At 30.8% G+C, this 17,925-nt stretch overlaps 1 protein-coding gene across 1 annotated transcript in view; it reads right to left on the bottom strand.

Annotated features, from left to right (window-relative positions):
* Nucleotides 1-922: 922 nt before the first annotated feature.
* Nucleotides 923-17,925, bottom strand: part of LOC129909253 (FMRFamide receptor) — a 55,354-nt gene continuing 38,351 nt past the window's right edge. Inside the window, exon 2 of the mRNA XM_055986310.1 lies at nucleotides 923-4,195. Within this exon, the coding sequence (XP_055842285.1) occupies nucleotides 1,934-3,478 (1,545 nt within the window). The 5' untranslated portion in view covers nucleotides 3,479-4,195 and the 3' untranslated portion in view covers nucleotides 923-1,933. The remainder of the gene's footprint in view (nucleotides 4,196-17,925) is intronic.

Below are 17,925 nucleotides of genomic sequence, written 5' to 3' on the forward strand. Positions count from 1 at the left end.
TGTTAAAACTCAACTCAAAAACATAAAATGAAAAGTTTTTTGGTATTAATAAATTGAAGAAGTCCTTGATGGAATTTGGGTTATTTATGGAATTAAAAAAAAAAAAATGGTGTAGACACCAAAAGCTAAAAATATTATCGGATTTTCTATTAAAATGGCTTCGGTCTGTGGGATTTGTTTCAAGACAAATTTTGAGTCTTGGAAATTTAATTATATCCTTGATTAGATTCCATTACATTAGTGGTGATAATTAGATAAATGAACAAAAACTGAAGCGCAGAGATAAATAACTTTTTCAAATCAATAAGTGTGAAGCCTAATTTGAGTTTCTAGGTCTTTAGATTGATGGAGGACATAGAGAATAATTTTTTGTTTAAATTAATTCATCTTCTTTTGTGTATTACACATTAAATTAATTTTAATTCGTAATTTATGCAGCCGCATTTTCATCAAGAAAGTGATTTTTTGGTTGCTTTCGAAGGCTTTTTTTATTTCCTCAATTTTTTTTCCAATTTTTGAAAAAAAAAACGATTTTTCAATAAATTTTTCCAATATTTCGTTCCTCACAATTTTTTTTCCATCATTTTTGGGTTGCCTCAAAAAAATTATCCTAGGAGACTGTACGTATTTTTGGTGCGAACAGCTCAAGAAATTATCAACTTCTACAAATTTGTTGCCTGCTTTTATCACCTCTTCGGTTGCCTGTACAATTTCTTATCATTTTCTTCAATCGATTTCTTTTTTTTCGGTTTCCCTCAGTCGATTTTTCATAGCTTCAACATTTTTTTTACTTCCTTGATAATTGCAACTCAGTTTTTAAAAATGAAAGTTTACCTCAACCGATTTTTTGGTTTTTTTCAGCCAATTTTTTCAAATTCTTCAACCGATTTGTTGGTTTTCTCGACGGATCTCTATTTTTTATTGGATTTTCGAATAGTATCAACCGATATTTTCGAAACTCTCAATAGCTTATTCATCATCGAATTTCGATGCCATACATTTTTTTTCTCGGTTAGTTAGTTAGAAGTCAGTTTTTACTAGGAATTTCCAAGCAACGTTAACCAATATCTTTGGTGCCGATATTTTTGCCATAACTAATATATTCGTAGCCCTTACTCATTTTTTGATCTTTAGAAAAATTTTGTAGCCATCTTCCGATTAGGACTTTTCAACCTGAATTGACTTTTAACCGTAATTTCGGCAGCTTCTTCTGATATTTTCACTGTTTCGACAGATTAAATTAACGTCTTCCAATATCTTGCTGCTGTAACCGATTTATTCAAAGCTCATTACCATTTTATCGGTGCCTTCAATTTTTGTTCCGTTCAATTATTACTTGCAACTTCTTAATCAAGACGTCTTCCGATATTTTGCTACCGTAACTGATTTTTTCGGAGCCTTTAACCAACTTATAGGAAAATTTAAGTTTAGTTCTACCCGTATCTGCATTAGAACTCTATTGCCTCGATAGTGTTTTTTTTTTCGGAAACTAATCTTTCCGGAAACGTATTCCGATATGTTTGGTTTAATTATGTATTCAGTAGTAATTTAAAGTCTTATCCAATAGTTTTGGTATCTACCACCCAATTTTCCTGGTCTCTGAACTCATTTTTTGGTTCCTTTAATTCCGCCGGCAAATCGAGATTGAACTTGAAAAGTTTACAGTATTTGCAGAAAAGTTTATTATCTACAAAAAAAAAAAAAACAAAACGATCAATTTTTCACGTTTAATTTAGGAACTTTTACTAAGGCCAAATTTTGTTTTCTTCTTTCCCACTTTCCCCTCTTATTCCCTTATCAATTCAAACCCCTTCCGATCTTTCTATCTACTTCACCTTATCTCAGCACCACACCGAGGATATATCATATTAAATTCTCCCTTCTGACGCTAAAGGGTCGCCGAATTAAAGTGTGCAAGCACACAGGCCGTATTTCAGAAAGCCGACGTCATCTGCCCGTTCTTCGCATCCCAATCACAGTTCAATGAGGTTTCCGAAGTGAGTACTGTAGTCGTCGTACTCATTGCACACCGTTGAATATCCCTTGCCGGATAATAAACACACGGCCCCGGTGACGGTGCACGATTCCTCTTAATCTTAACCGTCCCCGAAGCACCCGTAGTCAACCGAACACTATTCAAAGTCGACCCATTCCTCGTCATACTCCGTTGAGTACCATGACGTGAAAATCTCCCCGAACACCTAGTCGTTCCATCCCCATTCGATATCGAACTCTCATAATGTATCAGATCCGGTTGATCTCGACTCAAACGACGTTTGAAAAATATCAACAGGAAAATACGTTTAAACTTCTCACCAAATATCACATAGATTATAAAATTAGCACTACTATTAATAGTTACCAATAAATTAGATATCTTTATCAGATTATCATCGATAAATCCATAGAATGCCTCTTGGATATTATTGTACAGGGCAAGGAAATTCAACAAAAAGAACACAACCACAACACACAACAACATTGTTGCCAGTCCGATTTCACGTTTTTCAGTGCGACTTAATCGCTGTCGCTCACGATTTGCCAGCTTGATCTGCCGATAAATTAAACAATTGAGTACGGCTAGATTGAGGAACGGTATGAAATAGTTTACCACCAAATAGCACCAATGGACATAGACATTGATGTAATCAGTGTCCTGTCGTAATTTTGATGGTCGAACGCAATATATCACATCATTGGTACCGGGCGGTGTGTACGCCAGTACGACGACTTCCCAGAACCTCGGCAGGTTATAGAAGACCGCAAAAACTATACAACCTATAAAGTAGATCTTTGCCCGGCCATAGGTACAAAGGGCCCTGGCTTTCAAAGGGTGACAGACGGCGACGTAACGCTCTAGCGTTACCGTAAAAGTCATGTACACACTAGCCGTTTGCATGGCCATGGCAATGGGGAATACACACGGTGAAATATTCGGATAGATGTAATAATAGTAGTAGAAGAGGTAACCCGTATACGGGTATATCGAGGGTATTCCGAACAAAAGCATCGACGTAATAATTAGTACGGTATCACACCGTGCTAGACCTATCAGTAGATAATTAATGCTAGAACGCATTTGAGGTCGTGATAAAATCACCATCGAAAGGATATTTCCCAGAATACCCAGGATCCCGACTAGATTGAGTATGACTCCGCATACCCAGAATTCAAGTCGGTTAAGGCTCGAAGCCGGATTGTATTCGTCTTTACATTTAGACCAATCATCATCATCGTCATTCTCAATGTAGGAATTGTTTAAATTTGTAAAATTTATCAGTCCAAAATCACTGGGAAACAGGCCACTACTGAAAGTGAGATTTAGGAATTTCGTTGCAAAAATTGGTGCAGAAGTTGCAGTTGTTGAGGTCTCACCACCTGTCACCGCGTCGACATATTCCACAATTAACCGACTAGGCTCACCAAATGGAGTTTCAGCACTTTGGTAGAAACTGCTGGTTATATTAAAGTCAATCATCAGCTTAAATATGGATGGTTGCCTAAACCACGTATTACCTTGGGTCTGTTTTTTTGTGTGGTATAGGGTCTTACTTAAAAATTATATAGTCCAAATTAAAATACCACCTATTGTATAAATTAAAACCTACATAGACTTATTCTACTATTTTCTAAAAGGACATAAAAACTAAGAAGCTGCTCCACAATAGAATAGTAGGTTTTCATTTTGCACTTGATCCTCTTGAACAGCTTAGATGAAGGAACAATGTGCATAAGAGTTGTTCTTCTAATTGATGTTTATTATTCGGTGGTGGCGATAATTGTGGTGGTAGTAGTTTTTGTTGTTTGGAAGCTTGTTGTAGATGTTTTTTTTATGCGTTTTGTTTGTGTCTTTTTAGAGGAAGCTACAAGTTGGTTTCTTCTTCTAGATTGTACTATCTGGTGTTGGTGACGATAAATTCATTTGCATTCCAGAAGTTCATTTTGTATGTTTGAATATTGTCGTGTCAGTGCTTCGTAACAACCTGTTGTAGTGGTAGTAGTCTCATGATAACCTTTTGGAAAGTTATGGATGTTTTGACTCTCTTTTTTTTTTTTTTTTGGTGTGGTTTTTCAGTCGAGGAGGTGTTGTTTTGCATTCATTGTTTAGATACACACCACTTTTGATTTCTTTCGTTGATGTAGTGTGGTGGTGTAGCGGAGGAATTTTCTGTCCGTAGCCAGTGGTTTTTGGATTCTGAAAGAAAATAAAAAATCATGTTTTATTACAATGGCCGATTATATTTTTTGTGATTTTCAGATTTAAACTGTTTGCATAAATTGGTAAACCAAATTTTCCTTTTGAAAGGTTGAAAAGTGAATAGTAAGGAGATTTTTATTTTTAAGAACTTAAAATATGCAAAAATATGGTTTTAGTAAATGATTTTAAACAAAGTATTATAGTGAAGCTACATGAATTTAAATAGTACTAGGTGTTAATTCACAGTCAACTAGTGGCTAGTGGCTCAGCTTATCGGTTTTTCTCGAAATATTTTGTCGACCTTTAAAAAATTGTACAACGATTCAAAATAGATAGACAAAAGTAGACACTTTAAGAAAATATTGTAATCCTTTTTTTTTTTGTGATGAATCCATACAGAAAAGAAGTGATACGGAATTTATTTTGCTCTTTTGGATAAAATTGTAAGAATTCATAAATTAGTCTTTTTGATTTAATTTTCTAAGAACTTTAATAAAAACTAGAAAAGTTATATAATTTTATTTTAAAATTAACAAATAAATATTATTAAATAAATAATTTTTCCCATCATACCAATTAATTTCTCGTGTAAAAAAGATATTTCCAAGAAAAAGAAAAACAATTAATTTGAACACATTTTTTAATTTTTTTCTTAATGCAAAACTTATTTTTTTAAATTTTAATATTAAAACTGCTTAAAGAATTTCTTACAACAATTTTCGTTGCAATCGTTTCATTCGTTTATGAGAAAGTCAGATATTGAGAAATATTTTTTCTATGTTCAAAGAATCTTTAAGTAACAGAAATTAAAAAAAAAATCAAAAAAGGACATCTTTGGATTTACCTATAAAAAAAATGCGTATATCAATTTTTTTTTTAAATCAATTCTTTTAAAACCGATAAATAAATGTTTTATATTAAAATCCCTGTAAATAATTTCAGTTTTTTTTTTCTTAGTTTTTTTTTCAAACATTATTTCGGTTGTTTAACCCTCTACTGCATGAATTATGAACGAAATGAAATAAAAATTGTTTTAACAATTTTTTAGCTTTATTAGGGGTTGAAAAAAGCTATTACATAAAATTTTTTATTTTTTTAAATATATATAAATTTTTAGAAACATAAACCATATATGGGTTAGTATGCAGCAAGTCAATTTCCAGCAAACAATTAATAACCCATATATGGTTTAGTATGCATTCAAGGTATGTTTTGTAAAATATGTTTTTATTACATTGGACTTTCCTTATTCATGGAATTTATTCAAACTCTTTCTTTTATCATTGTTGCAGAAGAACCCCTTCATTTTCTACATGTACACAATATGTTTTCATTTCCCGAAATTTGATATATTGGTGTTTTTGTTTGCCATTCAGGGATATGGTCGATGTTTTCAGTTAGTAATGAATTCAACGGCTTTTGCCCTTGGTTGTTGTGAGTGAATTGGAGTTTCGGGATTAGATGGGGCTGGACTTCCGTGACTTATATATAACTCCCTCAGCTTTGTTTTGTTCCATCTCTGCTTTGATCACCTGCCAAAGCTGAAGGGCCTCCCCTTTTTCGTGACATTGTAGGTGTTACAGATTTGCAAAAGTGCTCGGAGATGGCTTGTTTGATGTTAAAAAGGGCCAGAATCTGAAGCTAGATCGTCATCACTTCGAAAGCCATCACCAGTTTTAGCATTAACACACTTATTTTTTCCATAAAAAGTCTTCCAATTCATTTTACAAAAAAAAAAAAAATTCCCACAAAAATCAGTAATGTAAGTCGCCAACGCATCATAACCCATATATGGTGTTTTGGAAAAAAAGCAAAAAAAAGACAAAAATTATTGAAAAAACAAAAAACAAACTTCTTAAACATATAAAAGTATAATAAATTCATACGAAACTTATTTTTAATTGGATGCAACTTACTTATTTCTTATAAAAAAAGACTTGAAAAGTTCACACTTTTATTCACTGATTTGCACTTTAGACATGCTCTTGAAACAATGAGTTTATTTCAGAATCACGACTCTCTTACTGATAATAAAAACCAGTTAATTATAAAAAAATAGACATAGTTTAATTAAAGTTTTTTCTTTTTGACATTTGGTGCAATATAACAAGAATAAATCGATATGAAATCGATAAACCATATATGGGTTCGTATGCGGTAGAGGGTTAAAAAACAAATGATTTATTTAACATTTCTCATAAAATTTCTTAAAAATTCAAACTAGGTATAATATTTCATTATTTTTTCTTATAACATGCTTTTTGAAATTTATTATTCTCAATTTATTTATTATTATTATATGTGTCTCTGAAAAAATAAAGTACCCGAGTAAAAATGCACCACGTTCGCACCGTTTCATTTAAAAAAAATGAAAAAAAAATATGAAAAATAATTCGGTGCACCACCACCGCACCACGTCTGCACCATGATCAAAAATTCTATTCTCGTCCTCAAAAATATTTTGATTTAATCGTCCTCAAAGTTATTTTGACTTAAGCAACAAATTGCCAGTTCGTACAAACACATTTTGGTGGTCGTGTGGTCAAAGCATTGAACTTCTAATTGAAAGTGCTCGGGTTCGAATCTCCTTCTCGTCGTTAGTTTTTTTTTTTTTTTATTTTTCAATAATCCAAAACTATGCATCATGGTGCAGCGAATTTTTCATACAAAATAAAATGGTGCGGACGTGCTGCAGTCGTGCTGCGGCGATGATAGGCCGAAATTTCCCGCCAAACGGCAGTGGTGCGGCGGTCAATATTTTTTTTTTATTAATTTCTTTAAAAATTCAATTTCTATTTTAACTCGGGTAATCAACTTGTTGTTCTTTTCACCGCTTATGGAGATTCATTTCACAATTTGAAGAAAAAAAAAAATTACCTGGAACTGATTTTTGGTACCGTACCAATCTTCAGTACTGTAGGTACTGGTTTATAGCTACTTGCTGATATGAACAAGAAACCGATACATACTTGCTTTAAAGAATATTCTTTTCAATGCGAGTTTACCTATAATAATATTTGTTTCTATTTCAACTGAAAAATCACATTCATAACAGGACTTTATTGAGTTGATTTCCAAAGCTGATCGAATTTAAAAATCATCAGAGCCGGTTTTAGGGGGGGGGGCAGCCTGGGCCGTCGCCCAGGGGCGCAAGAATTGAGGGGCGCCGCAGGCGCCCCGAACTTTTACAAAAGTTATATAAATAACGAAGTCTTTCCAGTCGATGTTTTATTTTTTTTTACATTCACAAAGGCGCCCCAATTTGTTTCTATTTTACATTTTCAACGGCGCTCGTATTGTTTGTCCTAAACTTTTTGAAGAATGAAGGCGCCCCCCAATTTTGGGTTAATTTATTTGGCTTCCGGAAGGACAATGGTGTCCAAAATCTTCGTTCATCTTTGAAGAACAAGGCGCCATAATTTCTTTTGAAAGACTAAAGCAATCCTAATATTCCTCCTACCAATTTAATTTTTGCAAAGGTGCCCCTATAATAATGAATAAGGAAAGAGAAGGGAGACGGACAGAATCCCAAAATTAAAAATCCAGAAAGCCCAAAATCCAGAAAACCCTCTCTCCCCTCCAGGGCACTCTAAGTCATTTCAATTAACTGTGAAAAGTTTCTCTGCTTTTCATTTTACATCGAACACCTCAGAGCTTTAGATTCATCAGCGAACATCGAACACAGAGGAAATAACTCTGGTTGAAAAAGGAGCTACAAAAAACGCTTGACAACGAATTCGGAGCGACCCAGAGTGCCCTAGAGCTCACAACGAACAAACCTTATACTTATAAAGGTATGTTGTTTTCGATTGGCAGTCCGGAAGCGCCTGGAATCATTAAGAAGCGTGCTGCAAGTTTTTTATTCTCCTAGTAAAAAAACAAAAACAAAATATTTGATTTTTCACCAATACAGATATTAAATTTTAGAATTGGGTGGAAGCGATTCAAAGTTTTTTATTGGATTTCAGAATGAGTGAATCATTGAGTGATTCCAATCGAAAACGACATTAATGTACCTAGTTGAAAAAGTTTTTGAAAAAATATTGTTCAAATAAAACCAACTGTACCTAATCTTTAAATGTGTTTAAACAAAAAAGTCAAAGATAAAAGTAGTCTTGTCAATTGAGCCTAAATGACATGAATAATTAATTTTTTTTTAAAGTTAACCTTTTTAAGTTAATACACTGCACATTTTTAATAAATGCATTAACAAGTATATGAGAGGTAAGACATAATCTGCTATTGCTTTTTTTCGTGATTTTAAAAAATTGTTTTTAGATGATTTTTTTTTAGAGGCGCCACTTGCAATCTTGCCCAGGGGCGCCGGTAGTGCTTAAACCGGCACTGAAAATCATAGCTATAAAAAATAAACATAACACACTTTATGCATAATGCTTAGAGTGACGATGATTTGTGTGTGATTCTGCATAAAAATCAAAACGCTTCCCACTGACTGACTCTGGAAATAAAAATTCAAACGAAAAACATCACCTCTCAATCTGGCTCCAATCAAGAATATCCTTTTTCGTAGAAAAAATATTTTATTTACAAATCGATAAATAAAATCATGGTTGCACTTTTTCACCGAGAACTAACAACTTTGTGCGAATTACGAGTCAATAAACGATATCAAATTGAAGCCTTACCAGTCGCTTACCTTGATCCGCTTTGAAATTCAATAAAAAACTTCAAGAAAAAAAAATATACATATAATCTCAAAGGGGAGCAAAAAAAAAACTGATCTCATGGATTTGCGATGCCAAGGATAATAAAAAAAAAAAATAAACTATAAACAACGACAACGTTGCATCCTTTCAAATTCCGATGATGAAATCGAGAAGGAAGCAAGAGAGAAAAAAAAAATCAATAAATACCTAAAGTGCAACTGCACCCAAAAGAAGGAAGGATTTTTTCATAACCGACACCCACCATCTCTCTGAATCTACTTACCGATTCAACTTTGTGGTGAAGTGTATTTGGTTAACTGGGCTAAAATAATAAAAGTTCAAAAACAAAATAATATAAGCCACCTCCATTGTTGAGATAACCTTTTCCAACGAAGGATATATTTTCATAAAAAGTTTGTTTTATCTGGAAAATTGGACTAGCTTTCATGAGGTTTGCTGCGTGGCTTGTTTTTTTTTTTGGTGGGTGGTTTTGTGTTTTTTTTTTTTTTTTATTTTCATTCTGAAGGTAGACACGTTTCTGTCCTGATTAGGGTAAAAACTCATTTCTATGAAATAATGAGGAACAAAATTAGATGTTATTTAGTTGAGTTCTGATAGCAGAAACATGTGTTTTGAATATGCATTTGGCTAATTAAGGTTTATCTTTCATCTTTGATGGGAGATCTTTTATACAAAAATTGATCAAATCAAAATAAAATTCATTGAAAGTCTTGTATGCGTTGAAAATAAGCAGCAAAAAGGATGTATTCGATCCCATATTTTGAATTAAAGATGAAAAAAAAAACCTTTTGACCAAATTAGTAGAAAACTTTTTGGAATAGAAAGGGTATAAATCTGCCCATAACCATCAAAAAATATGCCACGCGCTAGCAATCGAAAATTTTACTAGAAGTATGTATATATGGTGATTCTTCTGGGTAATAAAGTAACACTTTCAAATAATTTTTATCTGAAATCCGAAATAATTGAATGTAATTAGGTTTTCCCAAGGATATCAAATTAAGTGTTTTTTTTGTCAAAAGAAATAATATCAAAATTGCATTCCATTGCTTAGTACCCCTAGAAACTGATTTTGACACATTCCTTTTGTAACAACCACAAAATGGTGGTAGTGGCATAATGGCCACCCACATGAATTGTTTACTTTTCTATTCTTTCAAAGCAATCTAATTATATACTTAAAACGAAACAAACATAAAAACAAATACCTACGCAAATGTATTTTATATACATATATGAAAACCGTTAAGTGACGAGGTATAGCTACATTCTTTTTGTTTAGAGACCAACAAAGCTCTGTTTCGGATGTATTATTTTTCGTTAAAAGTATTCATTTATACGATGGTAATTCTAATTACCCGCATAATTCCAACGGAAAGCATTTAATTAATCTTGTTGTTGTTTTTTTTTTTAAGGGATTGTGTGAAAAACATACACCACACAAAAAAACATTGAGGGTGAAGTCTTAATTGAAGGTTTATTCTTAGTACTCTTTACGACAGCAAAAAAAAAAAAAAAAAAACAGGAAAGGAAAGGGAAAATAAAGGAATTTTTGGATTATGTGTGTGTGATGAGGAAGGTTAATTTTTTTACATTTTCATACCTCAATTTTTTAAAGCTGTTCGTTTGTTAACTCATTTAAGATACGTATTATTATTAGAGTAAAAGTATACCAATTATACTTTTACTCTAATAATGGCTTTTAAGACTAACTTAACCAGCCCGTTTAAGTTAGTTAAACGCACTAAAAGCCATATTTATTTTAATTAAGGATCCTTTATGGTAAAACTTAAAATATGGGAGATCTTGTAGGTCTTTTTTGGGTATTATTAATTAAAAGGTTTAAATTTTAACTAAGATCATTCATCATTCCAATTTTTCAACAGCAAACGTGCTCCGTCAGTGACGTTACAGAAGTTAAATAATCCCTAGCTATATTGAAAATTTAGTACAATTTTTGTTTAGGTAAGCCATACAATTAAATTTTATGAAATTGAAATTATTAGGCTAGTTTTTTCTGCAACTCAGTGATTAACAATTTTTTTTTTTTTATTCACGAAACAAAAACAAAACAAATAATTAATTGTGTAATTTTGCCTTTATTTGAATTAAAAATGAAAAATGAGTTTCTACTGTCTTGTAGAAAAAACACGGACACGGTTACTACCTATTTTTAAAATTCATACAAATTAGCACTTATACGAACAAAACATTTTTGTTCCCATTTTTTTTTTTTTCATTTAAGGGTTATTCCATGGAGGGGTTCTGGCAGGTTTTTGTATGATTTTGCTCTTATTTATTTATCATTTCACTAAGTATTTTAATGCATTAACACTTAGCATATTAAAGAAACTGCTGCATCTGAATTTTTGCGCAGATCAGAGAGCCTCGTTTCAAGGAAGCCAAAATTGAAAAAAAAAAAAACAGTTTTGTAGTAAGTAGGTTCTGTCGAAAATAACTTCTTTATCAAAATCGTGACAGCTGATTTTTAACATTTTAATTTTATTTAAAACGATTTTGAAGTTGTGTAATCTTTAATTCGACTTTTAACATGAATTTAAAAGTTTTAAAATTTAGCTGAGTTCGTAACTTTTCCATAAGTTGTTCATTATTCGTTAAGTTGTTCATTATTTTCTAGAGTGGCTTTTTAAGCTAATGGTTTTATAAGAAAAAACCAATTACTGTTTTCCTTACAATTCAATTAAAATTTTGAATAAAAAAATCAGGGAATTTGCAAATACGGGACAATTATACGTCCCGGGTTTCTTAAATAAAAACCCGGGACAAGCTTTAGAAATACGGGACAGTCCCGGGTAAACCGGGATGGATGGTCACCGTAGTTATATGGTTAATTCTTAGCATTCGTATCCAAACCAATGCCCACTGATTTCAATAGTTTTCTTATGACCCGTATGCATTACGATTGGGATACGAGTATCTTCTAAACGGTTAAAGCAATCAATTTGATGCCAAGGAATTTTTTGTAGAACGTTTAAGCTCCTACAAGAATACATCTTGTTAATTTGAAATTAATGAAGTTTCAGTAAATTGGAAAATTAAAAAAAAAAAAAATTTATAATTTTTTTTAACTTTGACCTCGAATATCTTTAGAATGGTTATTTAAATGAAAAAAGTTATTAAGACCTTTTTTGTGGAACAATCTGTTTCCTACAAGAATATGTCATGCGCGTTTGATTATTATAATTTTTCAATTTGTTTTAAATTTAGAACAAAAAACGAATTTTTAAAGATTTTCTCGATTTTTGGACTTCAAATATCTACTAAACGGTTAGATAATTGAAAAAAGTGTATAAAGCCTTTTTTGTAGAGCGTTCAATTCTCTACAAGAATATGTAAAATAATTTGCTAAAAAGCCAATTAATAAAAAAATTGTTTTTTTTTTTTCGTAGAAGCTTCATGTAAAAATGGAAAATTGGAAATATAAAGAGCTTATATTTGGTGTGTATATTCTAGAGGTGTCTAGCAATCGATTTTTCGGAGTACAAAATCGAAAAAACGAATTTCGATTTTTTTGACCCACCCTAAACCTACCCACATTTTGACAATCACAGACTATAAAGTTTAAAATTGTGTTTAAATAGTTTTTTCCATAATCCAATTTAAAAGCTATTTAAAGAACCTATTAACGACTTAAAAATAAATAGAAAACTCATTAATTACAAACCCTTTTTCTCTAAAACAAAAATAATACCAATTTACATTGTCCGACGCACGTGTAATCATCATAATTACAAATAAATTAATCACTAAAAAAAAAAGGATTTTGTATCATCACCAAATTATTATTTTTATTTTTCCTCAAAATGCCACCTTTAATACCGGAAATTAAGAGCAGATAACCATTATTCCTGTAGTACAATATGTTTAAGCTTAAAATGGCTTAAACATCCTGCCAATAATTACCTATTGGTGACATTGTTATTTAAAAAAATATAAATCCCAAAGAATTCCCTGAGTTTGTAAATAAAACAAACAATCAAAAAAAAAAAAAAAAAATATATATAGCTATATCCAAAGGCAAATGAACATGATTACCAAATAAATATTATTTGAGTCTACAAAGTGAAGCCAGCTGTTGCTTAATATGTTTTGTTTTATATGAGTAAACAACAGAGAGGAGAGACAGAACGTGCATTATTTAACAGAGAGACAGTACAGACTCCGCAATAACATAAAAGGAATTTTCTTCATTAAATTTCGATTTTTCCTTATTTTATTTTTTTTTTTGAAACAGAAAAGACATTATCAAGAGAAAAATCAGAATAAAATTTTATTTTTATTTGAATCATATCAAAAAGAAAGCTCTTGATAGGGTGAAGGCAATTTGAATCAATACTTTCCATATAAACACGAACGTGTAGGATGCAATGACGTGACAGAATAAAATGTAATATTTTTCTGTTCAAACGTGTGGCATAATTTTTTTCGTATATATCTCGTCTCTTTACCCAGCAATAAAATACTTTGGCACTCAACTCAGTGTGAGTATATTGATTGATTCCAAGGAAATTGGAAAAGCATGAGTTTGTGCGAAGAAAATTGACTACGACTATGAGAAAGAAATAGTGTTGTAGATGATAAATCTGTCAACTGTGCATAATAATGAACCTATCACATGAATAGTTGAATGAATTGAAGTTATATTGTCAAACGAAACTGATATTGATATAGCCAAAAAAAAAATTATAAATTGATTGATTCATTTTCGTTGCATGAAGAAGGTGTCAATTTTTTGATCAATTTTTGGTTTGAATATAAGTAATAGGAAATTGGTTTGTTAAACTGTTACAATAACAAAACCGAAAAACGAAATTGAAATTCACACAATATTGAAAGTAGAAGTAGATAGTAAACATACATCTGAGATGCAGATGATTCACAGTAATTTTCTCTGTCTTAGGGAATTCTACTGAAAAATCTATGTCAGAATCTAATTCTGTGGAATAAACTATTTCATCTCTTATTATACCTTAACCAAATGAAACATTCATATAAACATTCTGGATATTTTCAAAATTCAAATACAATGGCATTTTGAAATTGTGTAATTTTAAAGTGCAAATCTCTGCATATTCTTTGAAAACCCTCAAGTCTACAGTAGTTCTAATGAAAAAGATAATTCACAGAAGTGTATTTAAAAATTCTTTTGATGCAAGTGTCATTCACATAGTAAATGACACTAGTAAAGTGTTTAATATCAAATACTGGAGATGAAATTGGGTTTTAAGTGAAATAAATGCTCAGTATCTTTTTTGTTTGGAAATTCTGCTAAGATTTCAAACAAAATTTTAATACTGATTCTGAATATTCTTTGTGAAAATTGTTTCTGATTTGTTCCAGAGTGTTGTAAAATTCAAAATTTCAAGAATTTTTAAAAGTTTATGTTAAGAACCAAAAAACCGTTTTTGACCTAGTCCCAATTTTTAGAAAGTTGAATTTCTAAAAACTTTTACAGGGTTTGGAAAGTGTTCCTAAGAATGTTCAAATATCTGGATCTCTAAGTTCAATATTTTGAAATTTAGGGGATATTGTTTTTGTTTTCCAAAATAACTTAAATATACAATTTTTTAATTTGTAACTTAGATTAATTTGAAAGGACGATATAAACAAAAACATTCCAAATTGAAGGGTTCAATGAGAACTTTTTTCTAATATCGAAATAATTATATTTTTACTGTAAAATATATTTTTATTACAATTTTTGATAACAGTTGGGGTTTGGATAATTGTGCACCTGTTAGTTTTTTTTTTAATTTTTGTAAATTTTAGGGCTTGAAACATTTCGAAAAAAGGGGAGGGCTATGTAAATTTTTGAAACTGTAAAATAGTGTCAATGTAGTTTTTGAAAGTGCTTTTTCGAGTTGACACTTTTTTTGTACAATACTGAAACTCATTCCGAAAATGTATTTATTTATTGATTTCAAATGAAACTTTTAACAATATGTATATTTTGAACTTGGAGGTCAAAAGTTATGGAAATTTTGTTCGGAAAAGCTTGTAAAACGTGGATCACCTTTCAAAAATTCAATTTTAATAAAATAAAATAAAATTAAGAGTTTTTTGGCTAACTAAAATTGCACTCAAAAACTTGATTTCTTTAAAATTTCACGAAAATTCTGGGGTACATGTTAATCACTAAAATTTTAGTATTAACAGAACTTTCTTTGAACTCCATAACAAAATGGATTAACAAAATTAACAATTTGTACCTAGACTACTCATTACCCATTTGACCCTATTTTACACTTTTTTAAATTATTTCAATTTCTGTTCGTTATAAATACTCAGCAAAGAAAAAAAATTTCAGAGTTCAAATATAAATACAATTTATCTCCAATTCACATATCTTCATTTTAATAAAAAATAAAGGTCATAAATTAGATATCTATTATATATATTAAAGTTTGGTTTTGGGTACGTTCGCTAACCGGCCACACCGGCTGACTTATTTTTTTAATTTTCTAAACGGTAAGTCGTAAAGAGTTGACTTTTTTTTTAAATGATAGACAAATTTATTCAATAGTTAAAAAAGGTATTGAAAAAATTCAAAAAAAATTCAAAACCAAGTTGTGAAGGTTTTTTTGCAGTCATAGACCTTCGACAAAAGACTAATTAGAGGTACGCAAAATTTTGCACAGAAATTTGAGTTACACCATGAGAAAGATATTAAAAAAAAATTAGGGGTCTAAAACGGACTTTTTTCATAGGCCCTGTATTTTTAAATAAAAATTTTTGAAAAACAACCTAATTTTTAGGAACATTTTTGAGTAGTCTTTTATTTTTTTTGGAATTTTTTAAAGTTTTTAAATGATTTTTGACCGAATAACGGGAAAAACAATTTTTTTTGTCCCAAGTTTTTTGTCCGTTTTTAACAGTTTTTTATTTTTATCTTTTTTTCTTCAATAGATAAATGAATAAAATTTACAGTGTAGATAGATAATGGGCAAGACTATATTTGTACAAGGTTTCAATTAATTTTGTAATGACAAATTTGAAATAACGGTAAAATAAAACTCTATTTTTCAACATATTACATCTTTTGATCTGGAGCTTATCTTTATTGAGCATCCTGATAATATTACCTTTCATTTGATATATCACACATAACGCTACATTCACTACAAGCTTCACAATGGTAAATTAAAAAACTTCAGAAATACCTCAAAATACCTGTGGTAATCTGTTGCCCATGACGAGTCACCAGTGCGTTGCAGTGAGGGAAGTACCGTAATCTCAGTGTGTTATTTCGACGTGGTTGGCTTTAATAAATTCTTATTCCTTATCTCAAACTAATAGAAAATATAGATTTTAGTTATGCGCATGCCTAAGTATTTTGCATATGCCACTTTTGCTAAAAGTTTAAAAGTGAATATTTTTAAACTCATTTTATGAACTTTTCAAGTTTTGATCCTCTTTTTCATTTGAAAATTAACTTATTACAGAGTCGAAAATTAGAAATAAATACAAGAAATGGCGGAACGAAGTCCGCCGGGTCAGCTAGTACTTTTATATTGTCACCTCCTTACCCCCAAAAAGTACTTTTACAAACATATAAATAAGTAAAGTAAAAAATGAATCACCCTGTAACACTTAAATGAAACGGATGAAAATAGTAAATAAAACCCTAACACAACAAGTGATTGATGAATGAAACATCAGTCTCCACTGCAAAAATTTTAAAACCACTTTAATTAAAAAAAATAAAAAAAACCTTTAAAACTATTGCATTGTAAACACAAATCACACAAAAATCAACAACAGGTTTCTGATGCATCCTCCAAAAATGGAATTTATTTATTTTTCAAGCTATCGCATTGATAAATTTAACGTTGCCAAACAAATAACAAGTAACTATTTTAACTATTATCCCTCTAGAGGTCAGAAATTGTTTTTTTTTTTTTTCTATCATGACAACGCAATGCAAATGTTTGATCCTGACAAGTTTTATTGTATTTTTTGTTTTTGTTGATGTCCAACAACTAAAACCAATAACAATGATTCGTGAACCACGCGAAGGCGACTCTCGAATATATGTAAATTTACAGTAGTTAACATTTGCAGATGTTTTTGTTTTTTGTTCTTGTCCCCGCACAACCCTCACATTTCAATTTTGATTCAGAAGAACAAACGGCCACCGCACATATGCAATTTTATAGTACGCTAAGGGAATATGGTTGCAACAACTGTTGAAGTGGATGTTTTGAATTTTTTTTTTTGTTATTTTTCAAATATATAGAAACTACAACGGTTCTCGACCTCGATGTGAGTAGGAATGTAGGTGATTGTTAACATTGATTAATATAAATGAAAAACAAGCAATCTCCCCCGCCCACACATAATCCCCTTTGGGACTGCCTGCAGTAAAGGGCATAATTTGTTTTCCACTCAACTCGAAAAAAAGTTATTAAATTTTCTTTTTTTTTGTTGTTGTTGTTTGTGTCATTCGTTGATTTGAAAATATGTGAAGTGTCGAATGACATAGAAATGCTTCTGATGATTTTGAGTGTGAGTATTATTTTTTTTTTTGTTTTCAATTTTAATCCTCGATTTGGGGGAGAATTGCAATTGTAGTCAAATGTAGAAAACAGTTTTAATTGAAATTGAGGTTTTAGTTTGTTTCATTTTTGGTTAATGAAATTTGTATTTTTGTACCATTCTTTCAAGAAGCTTTTCAACGATACAATTTTTTAATTAAGACATTATTAAGTAAGGTTTTGACTTAAATTTGTATGTAAGTGGGCTTTAGCAGTATTTTCTTTTCCTCTTTTTCCTTTTCCTCTTTTTCCTCACAATTATGAATTAATATGCAAGTTAAACTGCTTTCATTTGGGTACCTATTATTTTGTACTCATCTTCAAATTAGACTCATATTTGCCTTCTTAATGAAAGAGTTAAACTTAATTACTTAATTGCTTATAATTTGAGTTGATAATTTGCTTCATAAGCACTCATTAATTATGTACTTTGTAAGCAATTTAAAAAAAAAAGAGAGTTTCTTCCATTAAAATAGGACAAAGT

This window comes from Episyrphus balteatus, chromosome 2 (assembly GCF_945859705.1).
Source record: "Episyrphus balteatus chromosome 2, idEpiBalt1.1, whole genome shotgun sequence".
Lineage (NCBI taxonomy): Eukaryota > Metazoa > Arthropoda > Insecta > Diptera > Syrphidae > Episyrphus > Episyrphus balteatus.